General features: G+C 43.2%; 1 protein-coding gene across 1 annotated transcript in view; it reads right to left on the minus strand.

Moving 5' to 3' along the window:
• The window catches only part of SP4 (Sp4 transcription factor), a 71,375-nt gene extending 66,520 nt beyond the window's left edge, over window positions 1-4,855 (minus strand). The window contains exons 1-3 of the mRNA XM_090287125.1: window positions 4,698-4,855; window positions 4,158-4,279; window positions 2,121-3,672 (exon numbers count right to left, since the gene is read on the minus strand). Coding sequence (XP_090143251.1) covers window positions 2,121-3,672; window positions 4,158-4,279; window positions 4,698-4,704 — 1,681 coding nt within the window. The 5' untranslated portion in view covers window positions 4,705-4,855. The remainder of the gene's footprint in view (window positions 1-2,120; window positions 3,673-4,157; window positions 4,280-4,697) is intronic.
• Window positions 4,856-12,855: the final 8,000 nt, after the last annotated feature.

Consider the following 12,855-nt stretch of genomic DNA (forward strand, 5'->3'; position numbering starts at 1 on the left):
TAAATCATGTAAACTCTTTTTTAAATAAATATCCCCGAAAATAATGGACTAAATACAACTACTGGAAGGGCTCATCATGCAGCCAGTCAATAGATGCTTGTGGAATAAAAACTATACTGTATTTGCCATCGAAATCCATTCTCCGAGGCACACATGAACTCGCTTGACACCCACCTGCTTCCACATTTTGCCTTCTGGTTCACTGCTGATGACCCTTTGGTTCTCACATTTCAGTGAGATTTAGAATCACCTGGAAAGTTTGTTTGAAAGGCAAATCCCTTGACCATATCCTCCCTCCAAAATTATAGTTCCAGAAGATAGATCCTGCATTTATAAAGATGCGTCATTCAAGTGAACCTCAGATAGCTGGTCAGAAGATCATACTCTCAGTTAACACTGGCTTACACTCACAATGGGCAAGGGGGAAAGTCTGGGTTGTAATTGATATTAGGGAATAAAATTGACAATATCTAACCTCAATTATAAATTATTTAATTCTCTTAACAATTCACTAATGCATAACAGAGAAGACAAAATATAAGTGAAATAAATTTTGCTCTGACAATGCAAACCATCATTCAACCCACCAAAAACATTTTTCTGAAATAAGTTATCAATACTTAGAAAAAGAGCGAGAATAAAGCAAGCTAAGGACTGTAATCCAGAGTAGCACTGACATAAACTGTGCTGTAACAGTTTTAGAGGAAAAGAAACCACACTCAAACACTCCTTGATTAGATCACTGTACTTTCAACACAGGAACCACTAGCCACACATGACTATTTAAATTAAAAGTATATAAAATTTAAAATTCAGTTCATCCGTTGCACTAGCCACATTTTAGGTGTTCAATAGCCACACATGGCCAGCAGCTAACATACTGAGTAAAACAGATATAGAATTTCCATCACCACAGAAAATTCTACTGGATAGCTTTGGTTTAGAGTAATGGTATCTAAATAAAACATGTGATCTCTGTTCTCCTGAATCTCTCCAGCAATATCCTTTTTTTTTTTTTCCCCCATATTAACTGTAAAAAAGGAACCCTAACATAATTTTTCTGAAGTTTGTTTCAAGAAAGGTCATTCAAAAGTGATATGCTTATTCATTTCAGATTATCAAAGCACAAATATTTAACTAAAGAAGTCTGAAAGTATCAAAGGCACTAAAATGACAACTAGGTTTCCACCAAATCCAAATCAATGAAGTGCTTAATTACTAGAAAACAAAAGGAAGTAAAATAAGACTGGTCCAGAAAGATTAAAATACTTATAACTAGTTTTCAATACTTCAGAGTATTATGTATATGCATAACAATAACTCCTTTATAACTAGTTTTTAAATGACCTTACCACAATTAATTCTAATTAGTGACATTTAAGTCTTAATTTTTAATTTCTTTCCACCAACTTTGCGCTAAAAACATATAAATACCCTAACTACCATAAGACTTACTTGAATATAATTTTATAAGTAAAGGACTATTAACTTAAAAGCCTGAGCAAATCCTGATTTCTAACAAAAAAAAGCAGACAAAATTAAACAACTTGCAAGGTAAAATTGTGTCAACTTCATCAATATCTAATTTAAAACGATGCTGTATAACAAAAAGCAAATGCATGGGCAGTAAGATGCTGAAGCATGAGAAATAACTACCAGTTTAAGAAAAAGTAAGTCTTATTATGAAGCAGAATTAAAACTTCAACAGGTTCACAACTGTATACTGATTGAGATTTAGACCTACTTTCCCTTAAGTGAGATATAAACATCATTTTGACTAGGGTTCTTTCAGAAGAGTTCAAGTGTGTTCAAATATGATCTCTCAATTACAGAAAACTATTTTGATCCTAATCAGGAAGTTTAGCTCCACGGCAGAATTTTATAAAACTGTCCAACAAAATTTACACATAAAACCTAACACTAAAATGTACAAATGTGAACAGGTCAACTCATGATTACAGTTATGACAGTGTTGCATTCCTATGTATTTTAGATTCCTTATGATTATGTGTTTACTTCAGAGGTCTATGTCAAAGCTAAGAATTAGCCAAGAAAAGCAGTAATTGATCATTAATAAAATCGTATAAAAGGTCCTGAGAGAAAAAACTGTAGTAACTTACCTGCAACACTAGTGATTGTAACTGGAACTCCTTGCACTTGAACGCCTGCAGCACCCAGGTTGGCAACACTCACTGTCTGAAGGTTAGGCACTGATGCAAGCTGGGCAGTATTCAAAGTTATTGGGGCACCAGCAACAGCCACAGGAGCAATCTGAGCAAGAGTTGTGCCACCACTTGAAGACACTGGGGTGATGGTTAATTGCTGGGATAACCCAGTATTCTGAACTTGCAAGTTGGAAAGACTCTGAATGTTTTGAACCTGTACAGTTTGCCAACTGATTTGCCCTGAAGGTGTTAAAGTTGGAGCCCTGATAAGCACCTGAGTCGGATTTACTGCTTGAAGTTGAACATTCTGCAAAGGCTGCTGCTGGATGGTCTGAATTGTCTGCCCTGACTGGAGTTGAAACGACTGCGGTGGAATAGCCTGAATGATCTGTTGCTGAGGCTGTTGGATCTGGATCTGTTGTAAGATAGGCTGGCCTACAATTTGCACCTGCTGAAGAGAATTTGACTGATCCTGTGTATTCTGTATTCCATTTGACTGAAGCTGACTGGAGCTTTGGGCTTCAGATTCAGTAGCAGCAGGTGTTTGAGATTCTTCAATAGTGCGTTCTGAATTACTGGCCGATGTGCTTGCGTACTGGCCCGTATCTGCTGAGCTCACTAACGTGTCACTGCTGGTCAGAGATGTTGAAGAAGTGGTTGTGCAGGTGGTGGAAGAGGGAGATTCCGGCATAGTACTGGCAGAAGCAGTGGTGGTGGTGGGTGTGGAAACTAACTGACTCCCATTTGAAGTCCCACTATCAGTAGTAGTAGCAGCAGGCTGGCCAACCTGTCCTGTCCCTCCTCCTGTAGCCACGTTGTTTATCACTGGCAAAGCTAAAGTCACTCCTCCAATGTTAATTGGTAGGGTTGTTACAACTTGAGCCTGAGTACCAGGAAGGGTCTGTAATTGCAGTGGTATTGAAACGCCAGGTCTAATTTGAACTGGAACTGTCTGATTTGCCAGGTTTTGAGCAAGAATATTCCCAGAAGCTGTCCTGTTAGCAGCCGTAAGGATAGCTTGATTATTACCTGCAGAAATGAGCTGAATTTGACCCTGCAAATCCTGTAGAGATGAACTACTGGTTGGACTGATTTGAATTTGCTGGCCTTCCACTGTCTGAAGTTGTGGAATCACTTGGTACTGTACACTACCACTTGGATTTTGTACTTGTATGACTTGAAATTGACCAGGGGTGGAAGAATTACCTGATTTAGTTTTTGTAGGAGATGTACTCCCATTATTACTGCTGGAAGAACTAGATGAACTAGAAGGTGGTTGAGAAACGTTATTTTCTTTTGAAGCAGGAGTGGAGGCAACAAGTTGCCAAGCGTTTCCAGCAAGTTGTGTTGTTACCAGTTCTAGCTGTTGTGGTTGATTCTGAAGTTGCACCAATCCTTGGCTTGGATCTATAATAATCTGTTGTTGTCCAGTTGCTTGATTTTCACCAGGAGTCCCTATTTTGCTGCAAGTAGCTGCCAGTAAAGCCAGAGGAGAGGGCTGAGAGTCCTACCCAAAACGGGATGGTAAAGGAGAGGGGGGGAAAAAAGTGGGCGGATTTAGTGGAGGCCAGTAGTTGGGAGGGGCTTATTTATTTTGACAGCTCTACTTTTCAGAATTTAGGAGGTGGCAGAAATCAAAAAGGAATATTAACAAAAACGGTAAGATATAGGAATAAGGAAGCTGATCCTGTAACACAAAGTTTAAATAACAGGAAATTTCTAGCAAACTTTCTTAAAAGTGTTAATTTTCCTAAACTCCAAATGCCCTTGGGAAAAATACACACTTTTCTAATAGTCTGAGGTCCTGGTGTAATTTTAACCGTTACCCTCAAACACGTGAAATCTTTATAAATTTACAATTTAACTTCCTCACAAAGATGCTTTGAGTGGATCAACATTTTTATTCTGTTCTTCACTTCTGGGCATTTAAGGGGCATTACTCCCTCTTTCCCCTTACGTTTCGGGAGGAATTTTTTTTATGTTTTCTTTTACCTGGGAGCCTGAGGTTTTGGGTTTTTTATTGTTATTCTCTGGCTCAGAGGTTTTCCCTCCTTCTGTAGCCATCGCCGCCGCTGCCGCTGCCGCCGCCTCCTCCTCCTCCTCCTTCTTCTGATCTGCAACAAACCCCCCCACACATACACGCGACAACAGGTTATTAGGATTATTATTATTCGTCTTCCTCCTCTCCCCTTCTCTCCCTCCCCCCGAACATTAATCTCCGGGAACCCGCGATCCACGCACACCGGCAGCCGGTGGGGGAGAAGGAGGGAAGGGAGGAGGGGGATATCACAAAACGTGGTTTGAAACCCGACCCATCGGCTCCAGAGCAACACCCAAAAGGAGGTTGTTCTCTCTCAGACATTAAGACAAAACGCAACCCTCCTTCCCTCCCTCTGACTCCCTCCCGCCCTCTCCTCCTCCCCTTAAAGCATCTCAGCGGCCCCGGGGGAGGGGGGAGAACCGAGCAGGGTCTGGAGAAGGAGGGAGGGAGGGAGGCGGTGAAGGAGACCGAGGGGGGTGGAGAATACGTACCGCTCATCCCGCATTAACAGGACAAACCCTCAGACGGAGACACTGGGATAGAGGTGGGTGGGGGTGGGGGCGAGGCGGGAGGAGAGGCCGGTCCCGCCCGCCCGCGGTGGCTCGGAGGAGGCTGTAGCTGGCACAGGCTCTGCCTCTTTTTCCGCGAATGGCCGCCGCTGGGCTGTGGCGTAGCAGCTCCTCTCTCCGCCCGAGCCCGGCTGACTCGCCCTTGATTGACAGCGGCGGCGCGCGGCGCGGGCGGCGGCGCGGGCTGGAGGCGGGGCCAGGGCGGTGCAAGCCAGGCCGACTCCCCACCCCCCTCGGCCTCTCTCCGCCGGAGCCGCCGACTCTCCACCCCTTCCCCCAGCGGATTGGCCGCCGACCTGTCGGGGGCCGGGGCGCTGGGGCCGCCTCCTCTCCACCCCCTTTCTCGGGGTTCTTCTTTCTGCAGCTTTTCTTATCCTTTCTTCGCTCCTCTGGTGCTCTTTCTCGCGGCGTTCTGGCTCAGGCGTGCTGTTGGTAGGCCCTCCTTACAGCCAAACTTGTTGTCTCAGGATATCCCGCCCCCTACTCATTCCCCAGCGCCCTCCCCTCAAAATCCTGCTCCAGCATCCCTCGGAATTGCCCCTAAACATAAAGTAGGGCTATCGCTTAAGGGAAGCGAGAGAGGCGGATGAGGGTGCACACGGGCCACCTACGGCTTGGCGCACTGAGTGAATCGGTGGCTGCCCCTACGCAGGGAGCATGCCTTTCCTGAGGCGCATCCGGACCCGGGCGCCCTTTTTACCTGGCTTGGTCCCCATTGGCTGAGTCCCTGGTGACGCGTGCTGAGTGGTGGGAGAGAAGAGGCGGGGTAATGCTGCAAAGCCTATCGGCCCTTGTAGTTTCTGGTGGCCGCGGCAGCCCCTCCTTGGCACCGCCTTCCCTCCCGCCCCCGACCGAGGCCCCGCTGCCAAGCGCAAAGCTGCCCGAGGGGGCGGTGGCGGCAGGGCGTGGCTGGGGCCGAGTGGGAGTTGAACTGAGCGAGGAGGAGGGGGAATGGGTGTTATTTGCCTGGGCCTATCCGCCGCGCGGGCCTGCCCAAACCATCCCTGCCACCGCCTCCTCGGCTCCAAGCCGCTCCCCGCGGGGCGAGCTCATACCCGGAGCGCTCCGCGATTGAGCGGGCGGCAGCATGGGGAGGCGGGGTTTGCTGTCCTCCGGGTTTGAATGAACCCGGCTTCTTGGAGAAGCGCCTTCGCCTGTCCTTTCTTTGCTCACCTCCCTCCTTGAGGCCCCCCGCTTCAAAACCGAGGCCTATTTTCCTGCAGAGCAGGATCTTCCATTTTATTTGTTGTCTCTGGCTGGCCGTTGGAAGCAGAGCAATGATCCTCTTTCTAAGGTTGCATCGTGTTTTGCCGAATAGCCCGTGTGGTTGGGGTGGACTTACCTGCCTCCCAAGATTCTCGAGGTGGAAAAAAAGCCCACCCCATCTGGGTCAGCACCGGTCACTGTTCAGCCTAAGCTTCTGGGCAGGCGGAATTTACATCTGGCTGCACAAGGCATTTTGTTGTCTAATGCACTTGAGCAGTTTCTTGACCCCAGCTTTCCTCCCAAGTCCTCAAGTCAGGATAATGCCATGCGATATAATAAGGGCCTGGTTAAGTGTGCCACAGGCGGAAGCGAATGGCTAATGTAAACATGGGCCCTGGGGGCCAGGCGCCCTTACACAGCCAGGCTCACTGCCACCCGCCTTCTTTTCACCCGGGCTTCACACAGCCTTCAGCGTTTTTGTCTCCAGCCTGAGGCCTGACATATTGCAAGGGTGAGGAGGTCCCAGGTGCTGCACTTGACTGACATTTCCTTTGCTTGTTAAACTAATTGCAACATCCGCTGATGGCAAAGCTAAAAGTGCAGCAAGACAAAGCAATTCAAATAAAGAATTACATAGTATTGTCTATGCCTTCTTAAAAAACAAGCCTAAGATCCTTAAAAGACCTGCTTCCCCCTCCCCCCCCCCAGGTGCAATACAGAAAGCTCAAAAGTACTTAATTGCATTTATAGATATTCAATCTATCCTCAGGCCTTTTTTTCCTTCCAATTCACTATGATGAAGGAAGGAAGACATTTTGCTGTGTCTAACGAATTGGGGCATTCCCTGTAGTTTGTTTCTTTCCTTCCTTCCTCCTCAACCAAGGATCTGTTTATTGATTCTAGAGCGAGAGGAAAGGAGAGAGAAACCTCTGTGGGTTGCCTCCTATAGGTACCCCTACCAGGGCTCAAACCCCGAAGTGCGAAGTGCAGTATATGCCCTGACTGGGAATTGAACCCAGAAACTTCTGGTGCACCCGAGGACATCTGACCAACTGAGCCACCTGACCAAGGCTGCCTGTAGTTTTCTTACCTTACAAAACCCGCTTCAGTGGTGCAATGTCACTAGCTCTGAACCACAGGTTAAAAAAGAATGCTTATCCATACTGTATGTCTTAGGCATCAGACCTGGGTTCTGGACCTTCTCTACCTCTGCCAAGCCCCCAAAGCTTAACAGTACGGACCCCCAGTGTCCTAAATATTCTGTGCCCTATATTTAACGTGTAATACTAGTATTTGTGAAATACAGTGTAAGGGAAGAAAAATAATTTTTCTCTACCCTTTTTAGCTGAGACCCCTGTAGTTAAAGATTAACAAGAGGGAAAAAACCCAGAATTTTATTAATATGTATTCCTCATGTATACGTATGAGATAACCAGGGAAAAAATAAATAATCCTCACGGTGGCTTAGAATTCAAGTTTAAATATCATCTTAATAGGAACAGTGGACAGGAGATGTATGCCTCTTAGGGGAGAGAAAATAATTTTTAGGGACAATAAATGGGCCTGTAGCGAAATAGATGGGAGTTATGATAGCTTGTGACAAAGCTCTCTGGATGTGGTATAGACTTCTAATCTCCTCTCCTGTGCTGAGTCCATCTTCATCTTCCCTGGTTGATGAAACTCGCAGAGAGGGGATTTATGACAACTGAGCTCCTTTTGGAGATTCTGTCTTTAGGCAGATAAGCAGAGTTGAGAGAAAGCCTGAATTTGCTCTTTTTCAAGTGCCTACAGCTGTAAATAATCAGCATGCCAAAGTGGCATATTCTGCTACCCTTCAATAGTTAACAAGTCCTGCTTTTAATGGTGGGCCAAAGCTTCTGATCCTTGGTTGAGCTATGAGACCTGGGGCAGGTGACTAATTACTTAAAATTAATCATTTCTCAGGCACCCTTATTTTATCTGTTTAATGGAAGGTTTAGCTGGCTGAAATAGCTCCAAAATTACAATTATTCTTACACTACCTTCCTAAGATATGTACCATCTATATCATGATTCACTTAATGTTATTCTTTAAACCAATTTATTTCTGACATAATTAATTCAAAAAGTTGATATTACCATGGTAAGGGAAAAGCCAGTATCATAACTATAGGAGTAAGTATAAATATAAAGTCAGCAAAATTCTCAGCTTCAGGCCCGTGAGGGTGGTTTCTTTCCAAAGAAAGCAGTTCGTTGTAAAAAGATTTCTTCCTACATTCATATTTCCCATAGAACAGTAGCTTTCAGTTTTTTCATCATGATTCACAAGAAGAAATATATTTTCTATCATGACCCAATGTGTACACATATGCAGAGAAATGAGCATTTCTATTCAAAATATTTAACGACATTAAGCACTGGTCACTAAGATCAAACACTGTCTCAAAGCTTTCAGCAGCAGACCCCAACATTTTGGCACCAGGGACCAATTTCATGGAAGACAATTTTCCTACAGATGGGTTGGAGGGGATTGAGGGAGGTTGGAGGGCCTTGGGGCGGGGAGGAAGGGATGCTTTTGGCATGATTCAAGCACATTATATTCAAGCTCACCTCCCTCTGTGTGGCCAAGTTCCTAATAGGCTCCGACAGGTACCAATTCGCAACCTAAAGGTTAGGGACCTCTGCTCTACAGGTATCCTAGAGGCCCCCAGTCATGCGTTTCCCTAGTAATTGGTGGGTGGAGAGCTCCAGGAGGTGGGCAAACAGTGGTTGGCCATGGGGAAGGGATTGGAAGCAGGGACTAAGACACTGGTTATTCGTTCAGGGATAACAGCTTTTAGAACCATATCAATATGTATTAGTTGAATAACAACCAATTGTGTTAACTGAAACAAAGCTTCAAGAAAAAATTATTAGTCTCCCCACTCTCCCCACCCTCCCTCTTAAAAAAAAAAATTCTAGTAGCAACCCAGAATTTGAAAAAAGTGCCCCATGGTCTTTCATAAATCTCCCTCCCAACTTTGTGAAGTAGAAAGTTCGTATTTCTAATCATACTGCAGAACAAGTATAGAATCTAGGTAGATTTCTTGTGCATAGATAGCTCTGCATACCTCAAACAGTTCTCAGTCTACATTTGGAGAACTGCTGGAATTTTTCACAGGTATCTATGAGGTATAAAATATCTTGTAGTCACCACTCTCTAAGGCCTGGCATTTCTCAGTTGACTACTCATTCAATCAACAAGCTACATGATCATAATGAAACCACTCCTGCCCCTAGAGTAAGCCTTTCAGGGCAAAGGCCAAGGCTTTTAGTCCCCCACAATACTGAGGATACATTTAGTAAGACTTTATAAGTATACTTATAGGTGAATATAATAGAAGGAGCTCCAGATAATACTTACTATTACAGGAGAAGAAACTAAGGCCAAGATATGACAGGTCACTTTATTTTGAATATGAAAGGGACCAATTTTAAGTCTCCATCATGAAGCTACTGGTTGAAATCATTGTTAAGCTGCTTCATTTTGTCTTTGGGAAGCAGAAAGCAAAAGGTGCAGAGAGGCCACAAACCAGAGAAAGGTCAAAGTTTAACATCCACCTCCAAGAGTGCATTAACTAAGAGTGTAGCCAACGAGGAATTCAACACAGGCTCAGTGTAAAGCGCATAGCTCCCATAGTAATAAAGCCCTGCTAGTGTTCAAAATTACACTAAAGATAAATTCCTTAGATACCGACAATAATTGTTCTCAGGAAGCAGAGAGTTTTCAAAACTTAATTGTAATATAATTGGGACCCAAATATAGATCATTCATGTGGAAACAGAGGTAACTGTACATGTGTAGGCCTTTTAAGAGTTATAAATAGCAATAGCTAGGTGGCTCAGTTGGTTGGAGCATCCCACACACTGAAAAATTGCGGGTTCAATTCCTAGTCAGGGCACATACCTAGGTTGCCGGTTTGATTGATATGGGCATTTGGGATGCAACTGATTGATATTTCTATCTCACATCAAGGTTTCTCTCTCCCTTCCTCTCTTAGATCAATAAACTTATCCTCGGGTGAGGATTAAAAGAAGAAGGATCCTCATGTCCTAAAAAATAGTTTACAAATAAAGTTTGTAATTGACACTATCAAATAATGAATAAAGATTGACTTCCAGATTGCTTGTATTTATTTCCCCAGCAAGAGTTGATGGCTTTGCTATTCCTCTTATGCACTTAACTTTTTCATGGATTGTTCATGTGCAACTACAGAAGATTTAATTCACAGTTTTTAAGTTTATAATTTTAACCCTATTACATTTATTGTCAATTCATATTTGAACATAATTAATAGCTATTGGCAGTTAGTGAGGCAGTTAGTGACCCATTCAGTATTTCATATAAATTTATAGATGTATGATGAGGCTCATTGGGTAAATTGCAGCATAGATAAATTAATTTTCTTAAGACTATATAAAAAATTAGTGATTAAGCATCATGAAAATATAGAGCAAAATTTCCTGGTGTGCAATTGTAACATTCCAAAGCATGCCAATTCCATAAGCTTAATTTACTTTCTTTTTTTTAATGAAGAAATCTGGTTCGATTCCCAGTCAGGACACATGACTAGGTTGCACATCAGGTCCCCAGTTGGGGGTGCGAGTGAGAGGCAACCACACAGTGATGTTTCTCTCCCTCTCTTTCTCCTTTCCCTTCTCTCTAAAAATAAATAAACAAACAAACAAATAAATAAATAAAATATTTTTTAAAAATCTGCATTAATTTTTTGTTTAAAGAGAATAAGCACTGAAATTAAAGTGCTTGTATGTAAATTCTGGTTTGCTTGCTACTAAAAGTGCAACCTTGGAGAAGTGACTGAAACCCCTCTGAGCCTCATATCTTCAACTATAAAATGGTGAAGATGACAATCTTACCACCTCACGGGGTTGTGTCAAGAACCAAATGAGAGTAAAACTTCTTAGGATAGTCTCTGGCACATGGTAAACTCTCATTAAATGTTACTTATCATTTTAATCGTTATTATTACTAAGAGACAGAGGTATATAAATAAAAACCCTGTCTCTTTCCATACACCTCTATTTCAAACACTTAATTCATCATTAATAACTGATTGGCAAATCCTCTTTTATCTGGCTTACACAAATTATACATATAATGTGTGTGCATGATTTCTAATATAAAGATGCATGCACACACACACACACACATGAACATACAGACATATATATGTAAGCCTACTTCTTTTAGCCTTAATATACAATGGCTATATCTCCAGGACAAAAATATATAAATCAAAATCATTGTTTTCATAGAATTTACTACGCTATGGTATGAATATATTTTATTCAATTAAAATATCCCTATTGATAGCCACTTAAATTATATACTGTTTTCACTCTACCATAAATAATTTGCAATACTAGGACTTCCAGCCAAGATGGAGGCTTAGACAGACATGCTGCATCTCCCTCCACAACTAAGAAAGAATACAACTACCTCAAAACTAGAGACAACCAGAAGTTTCAGAAAATCAAGCTGCATGGAAGTCCAACAAACAAAGATATAAAGAAGAAATACTCATCCAGACAGGTAGGAGGGGTGGAGAAGACGCTGTGTGGTGGCAGCAGCAGGCTGTTGGAAAGCGCAGTCAACACTTTAAAAAGTCAGGAGGGACACCTGGGGAGCGTTCCCAGCACCGGGCCAGACCGCACGGCTCATGGTTCCAGTGCTGGGGAAAATAAAGCCTCATTGCTTCCGACTGTGCCAACTAGTAGGGATTGGGGCAGAGGAAGAAACTGCCATTCACTCAGCAGAGTCCACTTGTTTAAAGGGCCCCCAGAATCCTAGAATGTCTGCAGACCCACCCACTCTGGGATTGATGGCCAGGGCAACAGCTAGTGAGGCGCCAGTCCCATACTGAAGGGGGAGAAGTGCCTGGAAAAGGGACAGGTGCTGAGCAAACGGCATTGTTCCACTCGGACCCCTCCCCCACATACAGTGCCACCACGTGGTGAAACAGGTTGCCCATATGACAAATACCTAAGACTCTGTCCCTTACAATGTAACAGGTATGACATCTCTACCTAAGACACAGAGGCAAACAAACACAGGAACCTGTCAAGATGAGGAGACAGAGAGGTATGGCCAAAAAGAGGGAACAAATCAAGGTCCCAGTGGGATAACTAAGCTACAAGGAGGTAGCCAACCTAACAGACACAGATTTCAAAACACTGGTGATAAAGATGCTCACAACCTTGAAAGATATGCTTAAATATGGCAAACGCATAAGGGGAGAAGTCAAGGCTATGCTAAATGAAATGAAGGAAAATCCACACAAAAACCAATATTGAAGGGAAGGAAACTGGGGTTCAAATCAGTGATTTGTAACATAAGGAAGAAAAATACAGTCAACCAGTACAGAATGAGGAAACAAGAATTGAAAAAAATGAGAAGAGGCTTAGGAACCTCTGGGACAACTTTAAACATACCAACATCCGAATCACAGGGGTGCCAGAAGGAGAAGAGGAAGACCAGGAAATTGAAAGCTTAAGTGGAAAAAAAAAATGAAGGAAAATTTCCCAACTTTGGAAAAGGAAATAGACATACAAGTCCAGGAAGCACAGAGAGTCCCAAAGAAGCTAGACCCAAGGAGGACCACACCAGGACACATCATAATTAAAATGCCAAAGTTTCAAGATGAAGGGAGAATCTTAAAAGCAGCAAGATAAAGGCAGAGAGTTACCTACAAAGAGGTTTATAAGACTATCAGCTGATTTTGCAGGCAAGAAGGGACTGTCAAGAAGTATTCAATGTGATGAAAGACAAAGACCTACAACCAAGATTACTCTACCCAGCCAAGCTATCATTTAGAATGAAAGGGCAGGTGATGTG

Source organism: Furipterus horrens, unplaced genomic scaffold (assembly GCF_987537825.1).
Source record: "Furipterus horrens unplaced genomic scaffold, mFurHor1.1.pri manual_scaffold_9, whole genome shotgun sequence".
NCBI lineage: Eukaryota > Metazoa > Chordata > Mammalia > Chiroptera > Furipteridae > Furipterus > Furipterus horrens.